Genomic DNA, 24,541 nt, shown 5'->3' on the forward strand with positions numbered 1-24,541 from the left:
TGACTTAGAACGATTTTTAAAACGATATTTTTTATAGCTCTAGTTCTAGTGCTCAGTGTGAACAGCCCTTTACGGGTCAGACTTGTAAGGGTCCATTTGGACCCCTGGTGGTCCCCGGACTCTTCATTGAGAAACAGTGGCTTACAGCAATGGTTCTCAAAGTGGGGTCAGGGGTCCTTGGGGGGATACCAGGGGGTCCCCAGCAAAATTTCTTAATAAAGCGTCCCAATCATTTTAACCTCTTTATCCATATTTTGTACTTTTGATATTCAAAAATAGCAGATCTACAAGCTCATAGCGTGGCACCATGAGCTTGTAGATCTGCTATTTTTGAAAAATCTTGAAAATGTGTGCAAAAGAAATTTGAACACAAATCTTTGCTTCTGGGGGTCCCTGGCACGACATATTTTCAGGTGTGGGGGGTCCGCGGCCACCATACATATCAATTTTGGGGGTCCTTGGCACGAAAACGTTTGAGAACCACTGGGCTTACAGGAAGCCGCCCTAGTGGGATCAGCGGGGGGAGGGGGTGAGGGCACAGGCAGGTCAAAGGTCATCGGAGACTTGACAACCCGGGGGCCTGAACCGGGCCGGGGGCTTTTCTGGCGAGTCTCGGAGCCGTGCATGTTTTTCTAATAGAGCGGTGAGCGGGTCACAAAGAGAGGGGGAAGTCTGATCCTAATCTCGGGGGATAGAAATCCAATTTTGCGAGGAGACAGTTGAGAGTCTGGCTCTCCCTGTGTGAGAGAGATGACTGTCTCTCTTGTAAAGCCCCCTTCCTGCTTCTAAAGCCCAGGTCCCCTTCTCTCTCTCTCTCTCTCCCCCTCTCTCTCTCTCTCTCTCTCTCTCTCTCTCTCTCTCTCTCTCTCTGCCATATGGAGAGAGACGGACCTGGCTGCATCATTATTATGACTCAAATGATAAGCCCCGTTACGCTGCTGATTATTGTAGATCCCAGTCATTAATCACAATTATTACCTAGTAGTGCAGTAGCCCGTTATCGGAGTACTTGGCCAGTCTATGACATCCGTCGGGTCTGCAGTATGACATCAGTATCACAGTATGACATCTGTGAACTCCATATTTGGGCATAGACCGAGCACTATGACATCAGTCACATATATATATATGGGCATAAACCACAGTACAGATACACAGAGATTCCCGGAATTTATAGATTATTAAAATGACTACATTATTACATTACAAACATACATTTTAAACAAACCTAAACACTTAAAAGCAGCTGCTTTTAAGTGATAGCCTACTACAATTCATTGGCTTTCCTCAGCCAGAGTCCAGGATCAAGCCCTTTTCCAGTGATGACTTGTAGAGGAAAAAGAGGATGTTATAATGTTCTTAATGCCTTTTGGTGCTTATTGTGCCTTTTTTATATTTGGTCAACTAGTGTGATTTCGATTTGTGTTCCTCTGCGTGCCTGATGAAGGGAGAGATGGATTGTACTAATGTTCTGGTTATATCAACTCTTGTGCAATGGTGAGGAAGTTGAGGGCAACAGCTGGCCAAATAAGATGTTTGAGTGAATTGCCAAGTTTCATGATTACATATTTTGTGAAACTTTTATAGTCAAGATTACGAATTATTTTGGATAAATTGCCCTCTGCGTACATAGCCCTGATGTACTTTGATCAGTGGTTCTCAAAGTGGTGTCAAAATCAGTTTAACCACTTCATGTCACACTTCGTCTTTTCGAAAATAGCAGATCTGAAAGCCCATTGTGCACACAAGGGTTTTGGATCTGTGAAGGATGTTTTTTTTGTATATACTTTGGCTATTCAAAAATAGCAGATCTACGAGCTCATAGCGCGGCACCGAGTGCAGCACTATGAGCTTGTAGATCTGCTATTTTTGAAAAATCCCTGGCACAAAAAAAATTTGAATGGGGGGCGGGGGGTCCGCAGCCAAATACATATAATTTTAGGGGTCCTTGACATGAAAAAGATTGAGAACAACTGCTCTTTCTCTGAAAATTCAAGATGGAGGTCCAAGGCCGTGGTAAAAAAAAGTTTGAGAAGCACACTGACATTGATAATGCTAACAGTTTGAGAAGCACACTGACATTGATAATGCTAACATGCTAACGGTGGCCCAGACAGTTTGTGCTGCCGAGCTCCTCCCGGCTGAGGTAAGAGACCAAAGTGCTTTGTTCCCAAAGATAAACTGATCCTCACAAGGCAAACATCTGATCCCTTGGTATTTATATCAGCCTATGTCTAATTCACCGCACAGTCACACCAAAGCCTTGGGTTACATGCTATCTGAGCCAGTCTGCTGATGTGTGTGTGTGTGTGTGTGTGTGTGTGTGTGTGTGTCTGTGTGTGTGTGTGTGTGTTTATGTATGACTTTCTGTAGTGTGTGTGTGTGTGTGTATGGTCGGTGTATCTGCACTTTCAGGCACTTTTTAATCCACTACATTTCTTTGATACCTTGTGCTACTTTGCAGTTTGAGATCAACAATATAAAATATAATAAATTAGGATGTATTACCCTTAGAGCTTTCTAAAGATTTATCACAGTTTAACTGTGATTAATTATGACTAATCACTGTTTATAAATATGCCCAAAATATTCCTAATTTCTCCGTATATTATTGTGGGAACGGAGAGATAAATGATGTCAGATGTACATGTTTGTCTATTATGACATACTGTAAGATAAGACTATATGGATCCCTGTCCAGCAGTTAGGTAGTTAAAATAAGCCCCTCCTTGGCCAGCTGCAACAACACGATGTATCAATAAAATCATCGTTGTTGTCGGGCAGAAACCTCTTATCTCCATATTCTAACTTTTTGTGTTTAGTATGAACAAACTACTTGATCATACTACAGTGTCGCACATGAGTATCAAAAGTAGCAGATCTAAGTAGCTTCGCGCCGCGTTTTGAGCTTGTAGATCTGCTACTTTTGCCATTTTTTTTTTTTGAATCCTGAACAGTTTTGGACATACAGTATGAGGTTTCCACCCGACAGAGACGTTATAAATACAATAAAGTCATTTTATTATTCTGAAATGGACCATTCGTTTGTACTTTCATGTAATTTACAATACAGGTTTTGAATACAGAACTAACAGTAACAGAGTATTTCTACTTTTTGTTAATCCATTAAGACCGGGAACGCATCCGTGTCGTTTTAAGATTTCTATGGCTATTAAAAAATAGCAGATATACAAGCTGAGTGCCGCGCTATGAGCTTGTAGATCTAACTTGTAGATCTGCAAAAAAAAAAAATGTGAAAATTGCTCCAGGTGCAAAGATTTGAGTTACAAAACGCTTTAAATGTATTTTTATTTTTTTCACGATTTAGAAATAAATAACAGATCTAAAAGCTCATAGCGCCGCGCTATGAGATGACAGAGATGCGTTCCCGGATTGAATGGCTTAAATCAAAGATCAGTCCTCCTTTCATCCACCACTGACACAGCATGCTGGAAGACATGACTAATGCTGCATGGATCAAGTGTTGCAGCTGGTCATGCACCTTTTAGTACATTTGGTTCCATTCGTACACACTCGAGCACTGATTTACGCTCGCTTTGCGAGCCGGTTCTCGCACGCCAGGAACAGCCGATCTGCAAGCTCACGATGCGTCACACAACGTGGCGCGTTGTGAGCTTGTAGATCGGCTCTACGAGTCGCTCACGAATCACGATGCGCAAAAAAGTATAGATCGGGTATCGTAGTTCAAATGAACTCTCAGGGCTTTATTGTGTACAGTAAGTAACAGAGGAGGGAGGAGAGAGAGAGAGGCCAGATATATAATTCACAGGCAGGCCATAAAGACATCTGTAAGCATCCATTTCAGACGGGAGAGGGAGGAGAGTCTCTCCGTCTCTTTAGTGCAGTGGTTCTCAAACGTTTTCATGTCAAGGACCCCCCAAAATGATATGCATTTGGCCGCGGACCCCCATGTCGAAATATTTTGTTCAAAGCAAAGGTTTTAGTTACAAATGTTTGCTTTAAAAAATATTATAATCAAAGATTTGCACACATTTTACACAGATTTTTCAAAAATAGCAGATCTGCAAGCTCATAGCGCAGCACTCCTTGTAGATCTGCTATTTTTGAATAGCCAAAGTATAAAAGGTTAAAGTGGTTAACATTATTGTGATGCTGTATTAAGTAACACATTTAAGCTGGGGACCCCCTGGAACCCCCCCCCCCCCCTTAAGGACCCCTGGGTGACCCCACTTTGAGAACCAACGCTTTAGTAAACAGAAAAAGTAGTAGGTCGGGGCAACAATTTGATCCAATCAGGAGAGAGAGAACTCAAACAGGATGCAGGGTAAAACTCTCCCCTGATTGGAGGAAAGTGTTGTCCTACCTTTAAAATGTATTTTGTGTTTAATAAAGAGCTGGTGTGACAGGGAAGACCCCTGTTACTGAACAAAAACGTATATATATATATATATATAGCAATGATTACTATCAGAATATAGAGCTTTAACTTTTAACAAAATACTTTTTTTGTTCAATATCACTTACAGCACCTTTTTACTCTCAGAATTGTACTGCGTAACAGAGTCATACAATGAGAGATAGAGAAGTTCCAGCCACTGTCGGGGTGTGTGAGCTAAGTTACTCGATACTTGCTGACACAGACAGAAGCGACGTGATTGAGCCCCCCCCCCCCCCCCCCCCTTCCCCATCGCTTTACCCTGTCTGCTGCCTCGGTTCCTATATCATTGCTGTTGGGTAGAAACCTCTTATCTCCATATTTATGTTTTTTTCAGTAGATTAACACCCTTCTTGATCATACCAAGGCGTCACAGAAAAGCATCGAAAGCAGCAGATCCACAAGCGACGCATTTTGAGCTTGTAGATCTGCTACTTTTGCTATAGTTTTTTTATTTGAATCCTGAAAAGTAACAGTTTTGGTGCTTTTGAGGTTTCCACCCGGTATACCTTGTATGTCCAAAACTGTAACTTTTCAGTAAATGTTCAAAAGGGTTCCAATGTAGTTATTATTTAGTCACAGTCACAGCATCGTGAGCTTGTAGATCGCCTATCCTCGCTACTTTTTGTGTGACGCTGTAGCACGACAAAGCAGTTAAGACCAGGAACGCATACTGTGTCATGTTTTTTCGCTATAACCATCATTTTATACTTTGGGATATTCAAACATTTTAAAAACGTGCTTGTAGATCTGCTATTTTTGAAAACTCTTGCAAATCTTTGAATACATATATTTTTTTAAACATGTTTTACTTTTAAATCTTTGCTTCTGGAGGTCCCTGGAACTAAATATTTTACAAATGTTCGCTAAAATCTTTGGATTTGCACAAATTTTCACGATTTTTCAAAAATAGCAGATCTACAAGCTCATGGCGAGCCATGAGCTTGTAGATCTGCTATTTTTGAATAGCCCAAAGAAATCTCAAAATGACACAAGGCTGCGTTGCCGGTCTGAATGGATTAATTTACGCAACAAAAAAAAACACACAAAAGTTGAAACGTGGAGATATGAGGTTTCTGCCCCCCCCCCCCCCCGACAGCGACCATAACTCTCATCATCAGGTTCTAAAGATGATTTTTATCTTGTTTCATAGCCGCCCCCGCCATCTGATAAGTGCCTTTGAAATGAGAGCCTAAGTCCGTCCTGGAACGGCATGGAGGGAATTCTGACCCGGGCTTTTTACTTTTATCAGGAATTTATTACTGCTGTGGAAGAATCCGTCCAGTGAAGTAGCTGGGAGCAGTGATATAGTGATCCTCCTGTGTGTACGCAGATGTGCATAGTTGTGAATGCACAGGCACACGCACACACACACACACACACACACACACACATCAGTGGTGTAAAGTAACCATGTACATTTACTCATGTAATGTACCTAAGTACAATTTTGAGGTACTTTTACTTTACTGGAGTATTTCCAATTGTCTATATTTTTACTTGTACTCCACTACATCTCGGAGGCAAATATTATACTTTTACTCCACTACAATTATTTGAAAGCTTTAGTTACTTTTGCAGATATAAAGTATTACATTATAAAACCTACATTAATCACTTTAGCCTTATTTTATACATAGGCTATTTGAAAATAGCAGATCTACGAGCTCACAACGTGTCGCATCGCGACGCGTTGTGAGCTTGTAGATCGGCTATTTTCAATCATTTTAGTACTTTTACTTTTGGTACTTTAAGTACATTTTGATACCAAGTACATTTTGATACCAATACCGTACTTTTACCAAAGTAAATTTTGAATTCCGGACTTTTAACAGAGTACTTAGTACTCTGCAATGTAGTTCTTCTACATTGCAGTATTGATACTTTTAAGTAAAACATTTGAGTACTTTTTCCACCACTGACGCCCACACACAACATACACACACACATTCACTGTACATTCACACAGGGGTGTGTGTGTGCATGTGTGGCCGGACAAAGCTGTTTTGAGCGACTGGTCAGGCAACAGGAAGTGACAGAGGTCAGGTTAAAGGTGCTCATGAACAGACCCCAGAGGTCGGGGGTGCAAGGGGCCAGAGAAGAGCACAGCAAATAAACAGTCAGAGATTATGTCTCTCGTCCTTCGGTTGACCCTTACTGGTCAATTTGGTTCCATTTTACTTTCTCTGATTTACAGACCTGTAAAGCTCCATTTTGTTGCCATTACTATCAATAATTGAGAACCTTCCAGAACCATTGTTCTATTTCGAGACGCGAGACACAACATGTCGTGGAATGCAACCGAAACGCTGGAGGTGACCTTGGAAGAGTCTTGTTTTTGTTTTGGTGAAGTTGGATCCGTGAAGGACGGGGTTTTTCAGCATTGTGTCAAAAGCCATGTCGGAATGATTTCTATTCTAATACAGTGTTTGGTGTTTTTGTTTTTGTTTGCAGCCTCGACTATTGACGACAGGGGTAGAAGGAGCTGTCTTCGTCTCAAAGTGTTCGTCAGGCCTGCGAGTAAGTGGATTTCCAGGAGAATATTGCATTCTGTATTCCATAACCCTTCTCTTATCCATTCTCTTCTGTTGCGTCTGGCCTCCAAAGTGAATGACGTCTGACTCCTCTAATCTTCACGTCTCTGCTTTCTCCTCCTTTTGGTGCAGACAATTGTGTGAAGAATTCGGTGACCGTGCAGGAAGGCGTCGATTTTGACGAGAGGATTCACAATTCCCTAGAACCTCGAGGTTTGTATGCGTGTTGTTAAGGCTTGCCTTCCTGGTTGTGCCACCATTGTGTGTGAGAGACTGCTTGTTTTTTTAACTGTATGTATGTACTGTACAGCAGTGGTGGAAAGTAACTAAGTGCATGTACTCAAGTACAATTTTGAGGTATTTTTTACTTTCTTCAGTATTCACAATTTTCAATACTTTTACTTCTACCTCACTACATATCAGAGGAAAATATTGTGCTTTTACTTTTGATTATTATTACAAAGCACACTAACCACTATATTTCGGCCATTTGAAAATAGCAGATTTTTTTAACGCAGACAATGCGTTGCGATGCGACACATTGCGAGCTTGTAGATCGGCTATTTTCAAAATGTTTTTTTTTAATACAATTCTGCACAATGAGTACTTTTACTTTTGGTACTTTAAGTATATTTTGATGCCGATACTTTTGTACTTTTTCCTCAAGTACATTTTGAATACGCGACTTCTGCTTGTAACAGAGTACAACTGCATTGCAGTATTGATACTTTTACTTCAGTAAAACATGTGAGTGCTTCTTCCATCGCTGCCGTGCAGTATGTATTTCACAGTCACTGAATGGGGACCGCACTGACACCTGTGTGTATGTGTTGTTTGTGTGACCCCATGTGCATGGAGAGCATGTCTGAACTGAGATTTGCACGGTGCAAGGGCATAACAAACACTCCGTTGTCTCTCGGAAATCTAAACGGATTCTGATTGTTCTCCCAGAAAGGAAGGGAATGGTTTCAAAAGGCCGAGCGCATTTGCACAGTCCATACCTGGCTTTAACCCATTCAATCCGGGAAAGCATCTATGTCTGTTTTTCAAAAGAAATGTATCCCATGATTTTAGTGACCCATTTTTTTCACCCAGTGCCAATTATCTAAGTAATCCTGGTCGCTACACTCCCTCTGCCAGCCTAGGGGAGAGCCTAGAGCCGAGCTCATGCCTCCTTCTATGCACGAGAGCTAGCAAGCCGCTTCTTATCACCTGACAGGGGGGAGTTTCCCTGGTTAGACGTAGCGTGTGGAAGGAATACGTTATTCCAACCAGTTCCCTTCCCCTCCATCAGGCGCCCCGGGCTGACCAGGGGGAGGCAGTATAGAGACCAGGATTACTGCATGTTTTTGTGAGGGTACCTACCCTAGGTAGGGGATACGGGGAGAACATGCAAACGCCACGCAGAGAGGCCCATTCGCCAACCGTCATTTTAGATTTCTTTGGCTATTCAAAAATAGCAGATATACAAGCTCATAGCGTGGCACCGAGTGCTTGTAAATCTGCTATTCTTTTTTAAATCGTGAAAATTTGTGCAAATCTTTGAATACATATATTTTTTTGAAACAACATTTTGAACTCAACTCAAATTCTGCATGGGGGTCTCTGGAACAAAATATGTTGAGATGGAGCAGCCAAATACATAGAATTTTGGGGGTCGTTTGTAGAATCCCCAGAAGCAAAGATTTGAGTTACAAATGTTCGCTTTAAAAAATACATATTCAAAGATTTTCACAATTTTTCTAAAATAGCAGATCTACAAGGTCGCGCTACGAGCTTGTAGATATGCTATTTTTGAATAGCCCAAAGTATAAAATAATGGTTAAAGTGGTTCAAATCTAAAATGACAGACTTAATGGGTTAACCCACCCTAACTGTTAGGAGCAACGGGGCAGCTACTGAACGGCACTCACTCATGGGAGCAATTAGACATTCTCAGAGTCTCGCTCGAGGGAGACTTTGACTCAGCGCTGGGCTCGAACCGGTAACTTTCCGATTCCCAGGCGGCCGCTCTTCCCTCCCCTGAACCAGTAACAGTCAAAACACATGATTCAATATTTCTGCCTTGGCTTCAAACCAGGAACCTTTCTCGTGAGAGAGGGCGAATGTGAAAGCCTATACAGTGGCCACAGAAATATTGTAGTTGCTAAGCTACTAGTACAGTCACTCACAGAGAAAATTGACGTGACAACTCTCTTCGCCTATTTCGTGTTTAAAGGGATAGTTTACCCCCAAAATGACTTTTTGACTGGATTGCAGCTTTAAATGACAAAAATGAACATACAGAATCATATCAATGTCCCAGTTTGTTAGTTTAAATGAATGCATGGCACTTCCATCTCACCTTTTTAATGCTAATCATCCTTTTTTCCTTTCATCCGTTCCCGTCCAGACGATACGAGTCACGAGTCGGCCGAGCCCTCTCGGGGAGACGTCAGCTCCGTGGGACGCCACCAGACCTCTCTCCTCCAGCTCGGCGCCCTGCTCCTCCTGGTGGCCATCTTGTCTTCATAGCACACTCTCGTTTTCCCCGAGAGATTTTTCTGGGAACGGACTGTCCTGATTGGACCACACAGCCCCCCCCCCCTCCTCCTAAGCCCCCCCCCCCAAACCCCCCACCACCGCCCACTCCCCCCCCCCCCCCAAGGAGCACTTTTAAAAGAAAATAAGAAAAAGAAAGGAGGAGAAGAAAAAAAAAGATTGAAAACTTGTCAGACAATCTCTCTCTCTCTCTCTCGGTGGAGGAGAGGTATAGGGACTTCCATGGGAGAAGCCTTTTCTTTTGTTTGTGATATTGGGAAGAGAATTGCCAATTAGTGTGTCCTTTGCTTTCCGGCGGATGCCAACGGTCACGGTGTCCCAAATCAATTAGCTTTGGGTGACTCACCTTCCGTGCCCCCATTATATTAAACATACACACAATCATGCTCCTAGGTGTACACAAAATAAAGCCTGGTTTTAATGCTTCGTAGTAAGACTGTGTCGTGTGCAAAAAATAGCTGATCTATAAGCTTGTAGATTGTCTATTTTCGGTGCGCGACACCTTCATACGTGTGCATAACACAGAGGGGAAAGTATACACACGTTCTGACAAACAGCCACTCACACACACACACACACACACACACAGTAAATTCAAACACAGACATTAAACACAATCATGGCATCGCTAACAGTCTAACCAGAATGCATCAGAAGCGTAACCCTAGTAGTGCGATTGAGTCTGTCTTACAACAACAGTGGAAGACTACGGGAGCTTTTTGAACCAGTCCCAAGACTGATGAGATCAGCCTACAAATGGCGAGGAGAGAAAAAAACACAACCTAACAACGACCACGATTACTCACCTACTGGCCAATGGAAAGGAAAGAAAGGACACCTTGTTTCGTTTCGAAGAGCCTCTTGTTGCCGCCGGAACGGAGCGAGCCCCGACGGACGGACAGGTAGAACTTTGCGCTCGGGAGAAGCGGAATGGATTTTTTGTTATCTCACAGACTGTGTGCATGGAGGATCCTCTTGGAGAGGAATGAGAAAGAGAAGTTTTAGAAGAAGCACTCACGTTTTTAGTACTTTGTGTTCAGATATAGGAGGTGAACCTTAGCGATCGATTTATGTATTTTTTTCCCTTTTTTTTTTTTTTTTTTTTAATGAGTCACGTAATTCAAGTGTAGCAGCCAACACGGGTGTATATGCGAGAGGAAGTGTAGAAGTCGATGACGGTATTTTGCCAGGCAAATGTATTTTCCTATTTATTGTGAGGTCCTTGTGCTTTGTTTCCTCTGTTCTGATTTCATCTCTGTAACTACAGTACGGTAGAATATTGTTCTAACAAGATACACTCCACACCCACACCATTTTAGGTAGATCATATTGCAAAAGGTTCATTGGATACAATCTTGCAGCATATTGTATACAATATCTGTACCTGTTTGGACTCAAAGCTGAGTGAAATAGACAGATTTTACTTGTGTTTTAACCCAGAAAAAGAATTAATCTGATGTGCTATCAGGGTGTAGAAATCTTATATACGTATTTGTGTTTTGTATTCGTCATAATGAAAGGCACACAATGTATAAGTCTGTTTGTTTTACTTCTTAGCATTACTTTTTTTTTTTTTGCTAATAATTGCCATAACACAATTACAATTATGTACATACAGACAAATTTCCTACAAAATTCAGGGATATGTCCATGCATAACGTGACTTAAAGCAGCTTGAAGTTTTTTTTTCTTTCGTTTTTCGATTGGCGTATTACTTCCTCATGTTAAAACAGCACAACGTTTCAGTGGCAGGCAGGGGTTCGGTGACAGTGACCACGCTCCAGAGCAGAGACCCCGCGGTGAGGGAGGGGGGGTGGGATAGGGGGCGTGATTCAGTTGCCCCCCTTTGATGTCGTGTAAAGTGGCGTCCACGACTCCACACAGACTCTATACCGGGGGGCACCCTCGCACAGGTTATTTCTGGAATGAAAAATCGACCACCAACAGAGATGGAAAAAAAAGGGGAGAGAGGGATAGACGGGAGTGAGAGAGATAGGAGGGAGGGGGAGGGGAGGGAGGTGTTCTGTTCAGGCCATGGTTGGATTCAGCGGCAGGGGAGAGAGAGTGGTGTCCTGTTCACCGAGGGCCAACTGAAATTCTAGCACCAGTGGACCAGGGGAGAGAGAGGAGGAGATGGAAAGAGAGACAGAGAAGGGGTTAGGAGAGATGAAGTGGTATAGTGCTCCTGCTGAGATCAATAGTAATGTTCTTCTTTTTCTTTTTTTTAAGGCAGAAACATAGGGTAAATATATCCTATATCCACCCACCACCACCCCTGGCATCACTGGAGCGTTAATGTTCACCCTGAGACAGCTGAAAGACAACGCTGCTAGTTTTCCGCTGAAAAACAATGCCACTATATACCTGTTAGTGGCAGCTCAATGGCGTTCTCTGCCTCACCACAACAAAACAACAGAAACGCCATTGTCACTGAAGGAATTCACTCCAGACACGCCACAAACAGGAAATATGAATCAATTATTTCTGTGGATACTGTGTATCCAACAATTAGTCTATTATGTAACATACAGTGTTAGATAGTTTAGTTTTTTTCACACCTCTTTTGAAGGGCGATTTAACTGAGACACATTATTGGCATTCTTAGGAAGAAAAAAAGTCATTTATATATATATGTATATATATATATATATATATATATATATATCTGCTTGATTTTATTTCCTATGTCTTTTTTACGAAAACAGGATCAACTTTGCAGCCTATCTGTAAATCCAAGATACTGTTTGTACGGTGGAACATTTTGTACAAACGTGTGCACATATCAAACATACAGTTTGGTCGGGTCGGGGTCAAGTGCCCTCATTAAAACGGCCCGCAGAAGGAAATAAACATTTTCCACTCATGCCCATTTCAACAACCACACAGATGAATTTATCATGATCCACTTCGTTTTACCTATCTCAGAATTAGTAGAGTAAGCATCTCATTTCGTTATTTTTTTTACAGAAGGTTTTTGAGACCTCATACTTGGCTGGCTTTGGTCTCGGCTAACTGTCACCTTGTTCTGTTCTGTGCTAACATGCACCACAATGTTGTATGAGCTGAACTTCAGGAGATGCAATGACTATTTTTCTTTAGGCATACTGTACGCAATGTTTTTCTTTTAAACAGTTAAATAAATGGGGGGGGGGTAACTTCTGGAGTTCACTCTCCATGCTAAATTTGATGTACAGTGTTTGAACAAGTTGTGCTAAAATCAGGGCAGGGAGTTTGTTGGAGTGACTCTTTTTCACCTGACTTTGGTACCATGTAGCCTGAAGCTAACACCACTGTGGCCCTGGTTTATCTGTGTGACCTTGTCCTCTATGCCTGTACCAAGTCCCCCAATGTCCATTCTCCATCCTCTGTACATTCTTAAAAGATTGTGTCATCTTTTTTTAATTATTATTAATTTCCAAGTGTCAAGCATGGGTAGCGTTGCTTTTCAACGCAAGGTATGTTGTCGGTGAATAATCGTGTTGCTGCTAGCAAAAGGTTTTATGGGGCGTGTTTTTGTCCCTGCCGAAGAGACGTACAGTACTGTGTCGGGAAAGGCACGTCCATTTTAAGGAAGTGTAATATTGTAGTGTTGTCCCTTGTCTCAACACCAGTCCCATCCCATGTCCTTGTTCCCCTCCGAAGTCCCAGAATACTCGCCTACGTTGTGTCTGTTTTCCCTACTTTTTCTCTAGGCTATTGTAATATCTCTTTCCATGCTCAATTCCTCACGAGAATTTTCTACAAAAAAACAAAAGGCCATTGTTTGTAAATACACGTGTTGGAGCAGCTATGACTAACTAAAGGAAAAAAGAAAATCTGAAGAAAAAAAGATTTAATAAAAAGTTATTTGTCGTTGTAATTACTGTCTGATTTGTGTTCATTGTTATGTAAATGAGTGACTTTATGAAAAGGAAGGGAAGTCAAAAAGGAACACTTAAGGCTTTGTTTTTTCCTGACATGAATTGAAGAACGACCGTCAACAAGCGACAGATATTGTACTGGCTGTCAGTTGAACGTGCATAATCACACAGTCTCACCAGTGTAGTGGCTGAACAGCTGTTTCTCTATCAGCCCAAAGGAATTCTCAAATCGAGGGGAAAAAGAAAACCGTTTTAAAGGTTTTATGACATTCATTTTCACTTTTTTTATTTTTCATGTTTTTTGGGGGGTTTTATGGCCTCAATTACACCCAAAAAATCTGAACTTTGAACATTCAGTGGATTTTCTGTGGTCTGGGGTTTTCTGAATAATTAGGCTGAAAAGTAATCTGAGCTTGGCCCTTCGACAGTGAGGTCACAGCCGATTAATCCCGCCCACTCTCCTCCTCGCCCCTCCCCTCCCCTATCCTTTCCTTTGGGGGGGGCGGAGCAGAGGCAATGATTGACAGGCAAAATCCCTCACCAGCGACACCCGCAGGCAAAGATTTCTTTTTTCATTGCAGTTGAAAAGGCTTTAGAAATGTGAGAGAAAAACACCTGCCATGGATCAATGGAGTGGATTTTTTTGTTAAAACTTTCTATACACGTTTGAAGGACCATGGCAAAGACTTTTAATGTGTGGTAAAACTGAACGTCATGAAACCTTTAACCACTTAACCACAAATGAAATCCAGTGTGAATCTTGGACTTCATGTTGGCAGTCTGGACAGACAAAAACCTCGTTTCCCTCTCTCTGGCCCCATCTCTTCCCCAATCTGGCCCCACCTCTTCCCCAATCTGGCCCCACCCCTCTCTCAATCTTTCTGTAATATTTCAGCTGCCCGTTTATATTTTTTCTATAATCCTCCGCTTTATTGTCTGGAAACCACGGGGGACACGGCGCCCCGCATGGATGGGATGATCTTCGGTACCCGACACTGGGATTTGAACCATGCGGTTTTACTGCTGCAACACCCTTCTACGCGTGACTAGTTCGACAAGTCCTGGCCATGCTAGTCCTTGTGACTCTGACTGCGCCATTAGTGCCGGGTGAATCTCACTGCTTTCTGTGTTGATTTTGAAGGTTTGTGGGTGTGTGGGTTCAAACCTCATTCACTCCTTACCCTGAACCTTTCCTCAAAGGAAAGGTTCAGGGTAAAGAGTGAGTGGGATTTGAAACCAGGACCTCTGGCTATGTAGGCAGTGTGTCCACACACTGAGTCATCAGCTGCCTTGAAGCTGGGGAACATTGGACTATAAGGGGGGAGGTGGAGAAGGGAGAAAGAAGAAAAAGAGAAAAAAGGAGAGAAATTCTGAGAAAAAGGAAGGGAATGGATGCAATTCTAACTCAGCTTCATGTAAAATCCTGCTGCAAGCAATTGTGTATCCGAATATTTTCAAAAAGCACTGAAATGTTAAAACTAGCATTTCTAAGAAGGGGAAGTATGGATCCCAAGGTCGCCAGTTCGATCCCCGCCAGTTCGATCCCCCGTTCGATTCCCCACCAAAAGTAACCTGTCACTAACAAGTGCTCATGCTATGTTTTAGATAATTTTACACAATGACAAATGTGATGTGAAATGTAAATAAGTGTAGAGGGCTGTCCCTCCACACCAAGAACGATAACTGTAAATGGTTCTACGGCTATAGAGTATACCACAACTAATGGTAATGACAGTAGACAAGCACACTAAGCTTTGTACATTGACATTCCATGAACGTGATGGGTCATTCCCATGTCCCCCCATGTCCATTGGGGGACATGAGGTTTCTAGGTGTAAGTAGCCTGCCAAAGTTTGTACCTTTCCCCCAGTTTAAATGTCCATTGCCCATTCAAACTTGGGCCAAAAGAGTCAGATAAAACTTGGAAATATGTCCCTGTTGGATTTGAACCAACAACCCAGAGGTTCCAAGGCCTGTATCTTAACCACAGCTCCACCATGATTCCTACTTTCTCTGGTCTCTTGCACGCTTTTCACTGAAAGATTAGATAAAGGTGCAAAAGTCAAGTAAAAGTTGGAAAAATGTCCTGGGTGGATTTGAACTGGGAACCTTCTGGTTGCAAGCCCTTTATCTAATCCACTGTACCACAGTGGTTCTTACTTATTGTGTGCACTTGCGTGGTTTTCACTGAAAGATTAAATAAAGATAAATATCCATAGGCTACTTATAAAGGTAAATATCCACAGTTAAAAAATTCCACCTTACTGTGGACATGCATCCTTGAGATGTTTTACTTTGAAATCATTTGTAGTTTTTGAAATATTTAACTTCAAGCGCCCAATGCAAGCGCCCAATTGTCAATGGCAATGGACATTTAAACTGGGAAAAAAGTACAAACTTTGGCAGGCTACTCTGGTGTTTGCACTTTCTCCATTTTTGACCCGTTCATCTACATAAACGTTTGGATTTAAAATATTAAGTTTTTGACCCTGGCGAGCGTGCGAGTTGAAAGTTTGACTTCTGCTTGAGTTGCGGCTGCTCTATCCATAGCTCAGTCAGAAGAGCTCTTGACTTCAGACCACAAGATCATGTGATCGAATCCCAGCATAGGATCCTTGGCATCTGAGCAATCTGGCTCCTACGGGTCTACTATCTTTTTTCACCTTTATCATAAAGGTTGCTGGACAATATATAGAGGATGAAATGCATAATTTATTAAATAATATAAAGGTAATATCAAATACATTGTAGAAAATGAGAGACATGACGCTTTATTAGCAAGACAGTCTTTTATTCACTCCTCATTTTGCTGGTTTCCCCTGAAACCCCTTTACTGTTACAGAGTACAACTGCCTTAGAATCACTGCTGATGATGTGGCCATAGCTGAATGGTTAGAGAGCCTGCCTGTCAAGCCATAAATCCCAGGTTCGATCCTAGGCCTCAGCAATGTGTCAAAGTGTCCCTGAACAAGACACTTAAAAGAATAGTTCACCTTAAAAATACTTATTTTCTATCAATTACACACTCCATGAAGCCTTGAATTCATGGAGATTTTTTTGTTTTTGACACATTCCTGAGCACAGACTCAGACATATTGGTTGGATGCATGGCGCATATAATAGGCTATCGCATTGTAGATTAGTAGGCGATAATTCCAATATTCACTATACACTCCTCATGTTTAAGCCTAACTGAATTACATATTTATGAACTTGCATATAAATTGTATATATTTTTGGACGACTTGCATTTAATTTGTCGGCAATACTTTGCCACGCTTTCTCCCTGGATCCATTTATTGCGGCCATGTTTCCTTTCTTGTTTATTATACATTTTACTTCCTCGTATGATTCCGGGGAGACATCAAATTTCTCTTTTGGGGCTTGAGTCGAACCAATTACTCCCGCAGAGACATCAAATTTCTCTTTTGGGTCTTGAGTCGAACCAATTACTCCCGCAGAGACATCAAATTTCTCTTTTGGGCCTTGAGTCTTGGGACTCAAGGCCCAAAAGAGAAATTTGATGTCTCCGCGGGAGTAATTGGTTCGACTCAAGAGTCTTTTGGGTCTTGAGTCTTGGGACTCAAGACTCAAATCCTGGAAATCAAATCCTGGAAATGGCAAATCAGCACGTGTCTGTCTCCCTGGGGTCTAGTGCTGTAATAGGGATAGACTCCTGTGTTCTTGGCTGTTGCTGACAATAAGCCCACTTGTAAAGTGCATGAGCCAAATGCCTTTCATTAATTTGGTGGAATGACCCATCACGTTCATGTAATGTCAATGTACACACGTCAGTGTGCTTGGTTAGCTCTGTTGGAAGAGCTCTTGACTTCAGACCACAAGGTCATGGGATCGAATCTCAGTGCAGGATCCTTGGCATCTGAGCAACCTGGCTCCTGCGAGGGCACTTTTTTCGCCTTTATCATAAAGGTTGCTGGACAATATATAGAGGATGAAATGCATAATTTGTTAAATAATATAAAGGTAGAAACGCCCAGACAAGCCCTCAGGCCAGACTCCTTCCTGAAATCAAATGGAAATGAGATTTTCCGGAGGGAGGGGCTTTACCAGGCTACATTCATCCTGCTCACATCATTAGTTATCATTCTTGGTAACTCGTCATTAGATGTGCCAATTCATTGTTATGAGTCCTAACACATCTTTCAAATGTCACTTAATATGTGACACAGATGAGTTTGATTGCTTGCATGTAATAGTTACTTCTGCTGATGCACATTTCTCATCATTTCATTTTGCTTGTCTCCATTATTCTTACAGATCGTTTTGGTTGGAACAAGTCAATAGGCTATACAGCTGTAGAAATATTGTGCTATTAGGTTATTACAAAATATACACCCTATGTATCTCTCAAGCACACTGCACACACAATATAGGCTGTAGGCTAATAGCAAACACAAATAGGTCTAAATGAATTAAATAATTGTACGTACATGATAAATAAAAACGAAATAATGTTCCTACATTTCAAGGTTTCAATCCAGGATGACGTGCATTCAATAATGACATCAAAGTGCATGAGTGAGCATTACTTTCTGTGGGACTAATTTACAGTGCAATGTACACAATGAAAACCCTATCTAATTCAAAGTATTTTATAAATCATCATCATTTTGGTCTGCTGCCACGGATAGGAGGTTATTATTCCATCAAGAAATACAAATATATAATAAACAAAGCATGCACACCCAGATCCAAGCGATCAAATGCACAGCAACATCCTATGCCTATGCTTGAACCACAATGAAATTAAAACATGCAGTCAGCATGTGGTGAATATTCTGTGTTGCTCAGTATGCAACCATCTTTCACATGAACAGCTTTGTCTCTGTCTATATCAGTCCAAAGCCCATTACAGTGTCAAAGACAGTCCAAAGTACTACTACATCTTCAAATATCTCCCCTGTTCAAGGGAGAGGCTATATATAGTAGTTTGGCCTTAGATGTCCCTTGCCATGCGGGAGACTGGGGTTCGAATCCCAACCGGTACATTCAGAAATTTCCTAAAAGAGCCGATCTACAATCTGCACTGTATGACATAATTCTCATACTCCATTCATTATAACACAGAGATGTTATTAGACACTAAGCTATCCATGTCAACACGTCTTTAAGCTCTAGAAGTCTCAACAGTTATAAGTGACTACTGTTTAATCTAGCTGAAGAGGCAATTCATTGACCACAGTTTTGCACAATTTTAACATCCCAGATCAATCTAAATATTAATCCACTGTGCCGACCAATACACCATGACATAGGAGTATGTGCTAAAGATGTAATCACAGGTAATCACAGGGCTATCTGCTTGATATATTATGATAAAAGTGCATTCAGGTATTATGAATCAATGATTTGAGTGCTAACATTTAATGTAAACATACACAACAGGACAAAGGTGAAACAGTAAGCACAGCGCTGCAGGGAATCGAACCCTTTTACCAGCAGAAACCAGGAGTACCGACTACCAGTGCTTTTTTGCCATGTTGACACCATATGTCCATACTTGCATGGACATTTTTCATTCATTCATTCAACCTTTATTTATTTTCTCGGGGATACATTGAGGGCAGAGCCCTCATTTTCAATGATGCCGAGATTACAAGCATAGTACAACAGTGTAAATAATAATGATGAATAAAAACAACAGGATAAACAAGTTATAAATGTGAAAACAACAAAACAACAGAGTAAAACAGTAATAAAGACAGCTTAGTTAAAACAGTGACAATCTAAAACAACAAGATTAGCTACCAAGTTTTTAAATTGACCCAGTGAGATCATGGAATCCATTTTTAAAGTGCATTGTAATTCGTTCCGAGTAAAGGGAGCGCTAAACCTGAAAGCTGATTTGCCTAGCTCGGTGTTGGCCTTGGGGACTAATAATGGGATGTATTCCTGAGAGCGTGTTTGATGGGTGGAAGTATTTGGTTTTAACAGTGATGAAATATATGTTGGTGATTTATTTAAAAGTGCTTTATAAATATATATGTACCAATGATGGTCTCGTCTCGTGGAGAGAGGGCCATCCAACTGTAGTATATAAAGTGCAATGATGTGTGTTGTAAGGATCACCTGTGATGAACCTGAGAGCAGAGTGGTAAATGGCATCTAGGGGCTTAAGGGTGGTGGTAGCAGCATATCTATAGATGATGTCCCCATAATCTAGGACTGAGAGTAGGACAGCCTACTTTTTCTGTAGAACAGATCCTTTTCCTGCAGAATAAAGGGAAACAACATTTATTTCTGTATAGCAAACATAGTTTTGCCCGCAATGATTTGACCAGGTTATCAATATGAAATTTGAAGTTGAATTTCTCATCAATCCATATGCCCAGATATTTATAATGTTGGACTCTTCACCAGATAAAGTGCACATTTGTAGGTTTGTAAAATCAATCCATTTTGTTCTGGTGAAAAGCATGTATTTCGTCTTCTCTGTGTTTAAAACAAGTTTAAGTTTAAAAAGTGCTCCTTGTAAATTAAAATGTATGAAAAGATATGAATAATCTGGCTTTATCAACACAGCTCTCCTTCGGTGTTTACTGATTGACCTGTAATCACACTAGACTATACAATAGCACAGTGATTCTCAGACTGGGGTCCCCAGACTTTTTTTTAATATAGCGTCAACTAGCCACTATAAACCCTATACATCAGCTATTTGAAAATAGCTGATCTACAAGCTTGTTGATCAGCTATTTTCAACAAATCAGACCCTTAAACTAAGTTAAACACTCTAAGGAGCATGATCAGTGAGTATATTTATGAATCATTACATTTGTCTAACATGGACTGTTGTTAGCTTTAAGCCCAAGCTGCAGGTTACAGAGAGCCCAGTACACAATTATACAATCCCAGATCGATCTAAAAACGAATCCACTGTATTCACCAACTCACCAGGTTATTTGAGCATAAAATCGTTTGCTTTACCATGTTATAAACTGCCTCACAGAGCCTTTAAACCCTTATTTAAATAGACGATGGTAACACGCTAAATTTCGTTAGCATGGTCCTCCCTTGATCAAAGCTGACCAAAAAAAAATATCAGGCAGTTTTAACACACAATGTTACATGTGTTTAGTGGCGTTTCTGTGAAAAATAAAAGGCACTTTTACCTGTATGCTGCTGCTGCTGCTGCTAGTGCTGTGTGACCACTGTAGCATAATGGCCTATGCTGTCACAGTCAGTGAGACAGATACAAATCCAGGTCTTAATGTCATCAAAAAATATAAAACATAAATTGTTATTGGGGTCTAACCGGCACCAAGAGACAGTCATTATTTTCTATGGTTTGTTGCGCTGTTGCTTGTCTAGATGTTTGAATGTTTATGAACCTTGTGGTTCATAAACCATGGTCTGTCATTATCCATTTGGCCTTCAATCCACAGTAAGGCTCAGTGGCTCAGTGGATTAAGAGCCTTGTCTGAGAAACAGAAGGTTACAGGTTCAGTTCCTATCCCTGGCATGGTGTGAAAATATCCTCAACATGTTGACAAATTTAGAAGAAATATACTTATTCTTTTTAAGTTTTACATATAAATCTTCCTCATGGGGAGCCCTGACACTACATCTTTTCACATGGGGGTCCACTGCCAAATACATGTTAATTTGGGGGGTCATTGACAACAAAATGTTGTCCCATGGCATCCAAAGAGACAGCTGACAGGTGAATGGAGGTTCATGGCTCTACCACAGCAACAAGTCAGGATGTCTCTGAGAAAGACATTTCTAACTGCTCCTCTGAGTGCAGACATCAAACTGGGTGAAGCTGAAAGCTGCATTTCCCCCATAGGATCAATTAGGTATTATTATTAGGAGTGAAATGGTTCTGGTTTTTCACCCTAACTGCACAGGACAGCAGTTTTATGTCTGTTTATAGGTTATTTTCAGTGATGGACACAAACCGCACAGACATTCACTGTACTTTAGTACATTTTGTAAACTTTTATGTCTGTTTATAGGTTATTTTCAGTGATGGACACAAACCGAACCGCACAGACATTCACTGTACTTTAGTACATTTTGTAAACTTATGACTGAGTATTACAGTCTGACTTAAAACATCTAATAATAATAACTTAGTATAGTCTGACATTTTTTTCATTTTTTAAACAATAGTATAGTCTTTTTTTCTTTTACAACTTACATTTTGTAAAGCTTGACTCTGACTTAGTATAGTCTGCCTTTTGTTTTTCATTTTTTGACATTATTATTTTAATCAGAGTGTCATAGCTGAGTGGTTAGTGGGCCTGCCTGGTAAACCAGAGGCCCTGGATGTCCTGGATACGATTCCAGGTCAGGTCAACAATGTGGCAGTGTGTTCGTAAGAATGATTTGAGGCTGCTAGTTGTTAAAATACAGAGGACACCTTTCACGTATGTGCATAACAGTATATATGTTTCCAGGGAAATTGGCATTCCAGAGAAAGGAGCGCTTGTTTTTACCACCCACCCAGGCAATTCTGTATAACCAACACTAGAGGGCAATGAATCCACACGCATGCACATGCGCGTGTGCATGTGTGCGCACGTGTGTGTCGTCGTGGACACTGGATAGTAACCATAGACTGTAACCCATGAAAAGATCTATTCTCCCCCTATCGGTTCACAACTCGGATGGCGCTGATTCGACTAGCAGACCTTCGGCCGGTCGGCACGGGCACTCGTGAGGGCGCGCCTCCTCTGCCTCAAGCTCTGCTGAGTCGGCGCGCCTCCGTCATGGACAATAACTTTGTGTGCGTGTGAACGCGTGTTCAGCGTTCCCCTAGCGTAGCTTCCTGGTTGCTATGTGGGGGGGAACAACAAAAGCCAGGTCGGCCTCGCATCAAAGCCCTGCCTCGCGCCTCCTCCTCCTCCTCATCCTCGCGCCGCCTCGTATCAAAGCCCCGCTTCGCGCCTCCTCCTCCTCCTCCTCCTCGCGCCGCCTCGTATCAAAGCCCCGCCTCGCGGCTCCTCCTCCTCCTCGCGTAATAAACCCTGTCTCGACAAGCCCTGCCTCGCGCCGAAGCCCCGCGCCTAAAAGCGAGTGCTCCTCTTTCAATTTCCCTGTGACATATATACTTAGCGATCACACTAATGTTATTGCCACTATTTATTATATACTTATTCCGCCCGTTTGGCCCCTAACTAGTCCTTCATACTTTTAGCTTTGGCCTTAACGTTCGGCCTACTTAGGAGGACATATCTGCTACCATTTGAATTTTTTAAAACATTCACTTTGAATTGCTAAAAATACCTTAGACCTTTAGAAGCTTAAAGCTTTAAAACATTTAAAACCTTAAACCTTTACAACATTTAAAAAATTAAACCTAATACTTTAAAACCTTTAACACTTATAAAACTATCAATACTCAACACCCTCAACATTCTTAGCGACCCCACACTGTTTCTTCAGGAACAGTACTTTCTAGTTTGTTTATTTATTTAGTCTAAAATGTCATTGGGATGCCAAGTTTAAAGTGGTTAAAAGCATCAATTAATCCTGTTGCAACATGTAATGCTTTTGGGATCTCTGCCAAAATCTCTCTCACGTCTATCTCTTACTCACTTTCTCTCATTTCCTCTCTCCGAGTTTTAATTGCTACTCCTTCCCAACCGCTAATTTGTCAAACATCAAGGTGGTGACAGTTCTCTGCTTGTGTCCAGACTATGGAGTACTTGTGAGCTGTTACGGAGGCATTTAGGCCGTGTTTGTCCTCTAGATACTGGGAACAGAGTACAAAGTAAAGGTCAGTATCAGACTGTTCTATAAAGCTATGTAATCCTTCTTTTCTTTTTTTTATCCCCCACAGTTACATTGTAGAAGAAAACACATTCAATACATGTTTTTATTTTTACAAATCAATTTTGTTGACGTAATGGGACACAAATGAGCTGCCTTAGCCAAGTGTATTGCTATTGTTTGATAATTAAAGCTGCTTTCACTCAAGACATGTTTTATCTTAAGTGCTGCTATCAAATGCTTGAGAATGAAATGAAATGAAAATGAAATACTATACACTTTTACTCCACTAAATTGCGATGCCAATACTCTAGCACCTTTACGCAAGATGTTTTTTGAATACAGGGTTTTTACTTGTAACAAAGTATTCCCACATTGTGGCACAGTATTGCTACTTTTACTTAAGTGAGAAAAAAAAATCTGACTACTTCTTCCACCACTGACTGGAAGAGAGGTTTCTGGTGATGGACTAGCAGCCCCATGGCTGTCAGTGGTTTTCCGTGACCTTCTATCCTCTCCCATAACCACCGGTTGACACCCAAGCCCAGCTCCACACACAGTGCATCTGCAGGGTCCTGAGGGGGCCTTTTGCACATGCCTATTCTCAGACTCAACTGTGGTCTGGTGTGCTAACCGGAAGGCGGAATGCTATGCACATTTAGTGCACCAACAATTAGCGCAGCACAGTGGTCTTATAGCGGTTACACAGACCCGTCCGGTAAAGTGGAACATGCCATGCCCTCCAAGTGTCACTTGAGCAAAATTGAAGAAAGACACGTGTGAATCCGTACGGCACCCGATCCACAGGCTTTGCTCTTCAACTGACCTTGAACCAGTGGTGGAAAAAGTACTCACATTTTTTACTTATGTAAAAGTATCAATACTGCAATGTAGAAATACTCTGTTACAAGTAAAAGTTTGGAATTAAAAATGTAGTAAAAGTACAAAAGTATTTGTATCAAAATGTACTTATTAAGTACCAAAAGTAAAAGTACTAAAATGTTTGAAAATAGCCTAGGTATAAAATAGGGCTAAAGTGGTTCATGTATGTTTTATAATGTAATAATTTATATCTGCAAAGTAACTAACTAAAGTTTTTTTTTTTTTTTTAAGTACAATATTTGCCTCTGAGATGTAGTGGAGTAGACGTAAAAGTATAGACAATTGGAAATACTCCATTAAAGTAAAAGTACCTAAAATTTTTATTTAAGTACAGTACTTGAGTAAATGTACTTAGTTACTTTACACCACTGCCTTGAACCGTGACCACAGAAAAATGAAAAATGAATGAATAATTCTACAGTAGGCTATTTGGGTTTAGAAGCATATTATGTTTTAGAATGTAACCACTTTAACCCTATTCTGGGCATGTGATAATAGGCAAACATTCAGTTATAATAGCATATCTGCAAGCTCACAATGCTAAATGTCGCAACACGCTGTGAGCTTGG

The 24,541-nt window shown here is 41.2% G+C and overlaps 1 protein-coding gene across 2 annotated transcripts in view; it reads left to right on the forward strand.

The window, feature by feature from the left end:
- LOC308078156 (ephrin-A5b-like) overlaps positions 1–9,578 on the forward strand; it is a 103,271-nt gene extending 93,693 nt beyond the window's left edge. Inside the window, exons 3-5 of one of the 2 annotated variants that reach the window (XM_080419274.1) lie at positions 6,872–6,937; positions 7,078–7,164; positions 9,344–9,578. In XM_080419274.1, the coding sequence (XP_080275400.1) occupies positions 6,872–6,937; positions 7,078–7,164; positions 9,344–9,465 (275 nt within the window). In that variant the 3' untranslated portion in view covers positions 9,466–9,578. The remainder of the gene's footprint in view (positions 1–6,871; positions 6,938–7,077; positions 7,165–9,343) is intronic. The other variant, XM_080419275.1, reaches the window with a different exon arrangement.
- Positions 9,579–24,541: the final 14,963 nt, after the last annotated feature.

This window comes from Gymnoscopelus braueri (genome assembly GCF_963280865.1).
Source record: "Gymnoscopelus braueri genome assembly, chromosome: 22".
NCBI lineage: Eukaryota > Metazoa > Chordata > Actinopteri > Myctophiformes > Myctophidae > Gymnoscopelus > Gymnoscopelus braueri.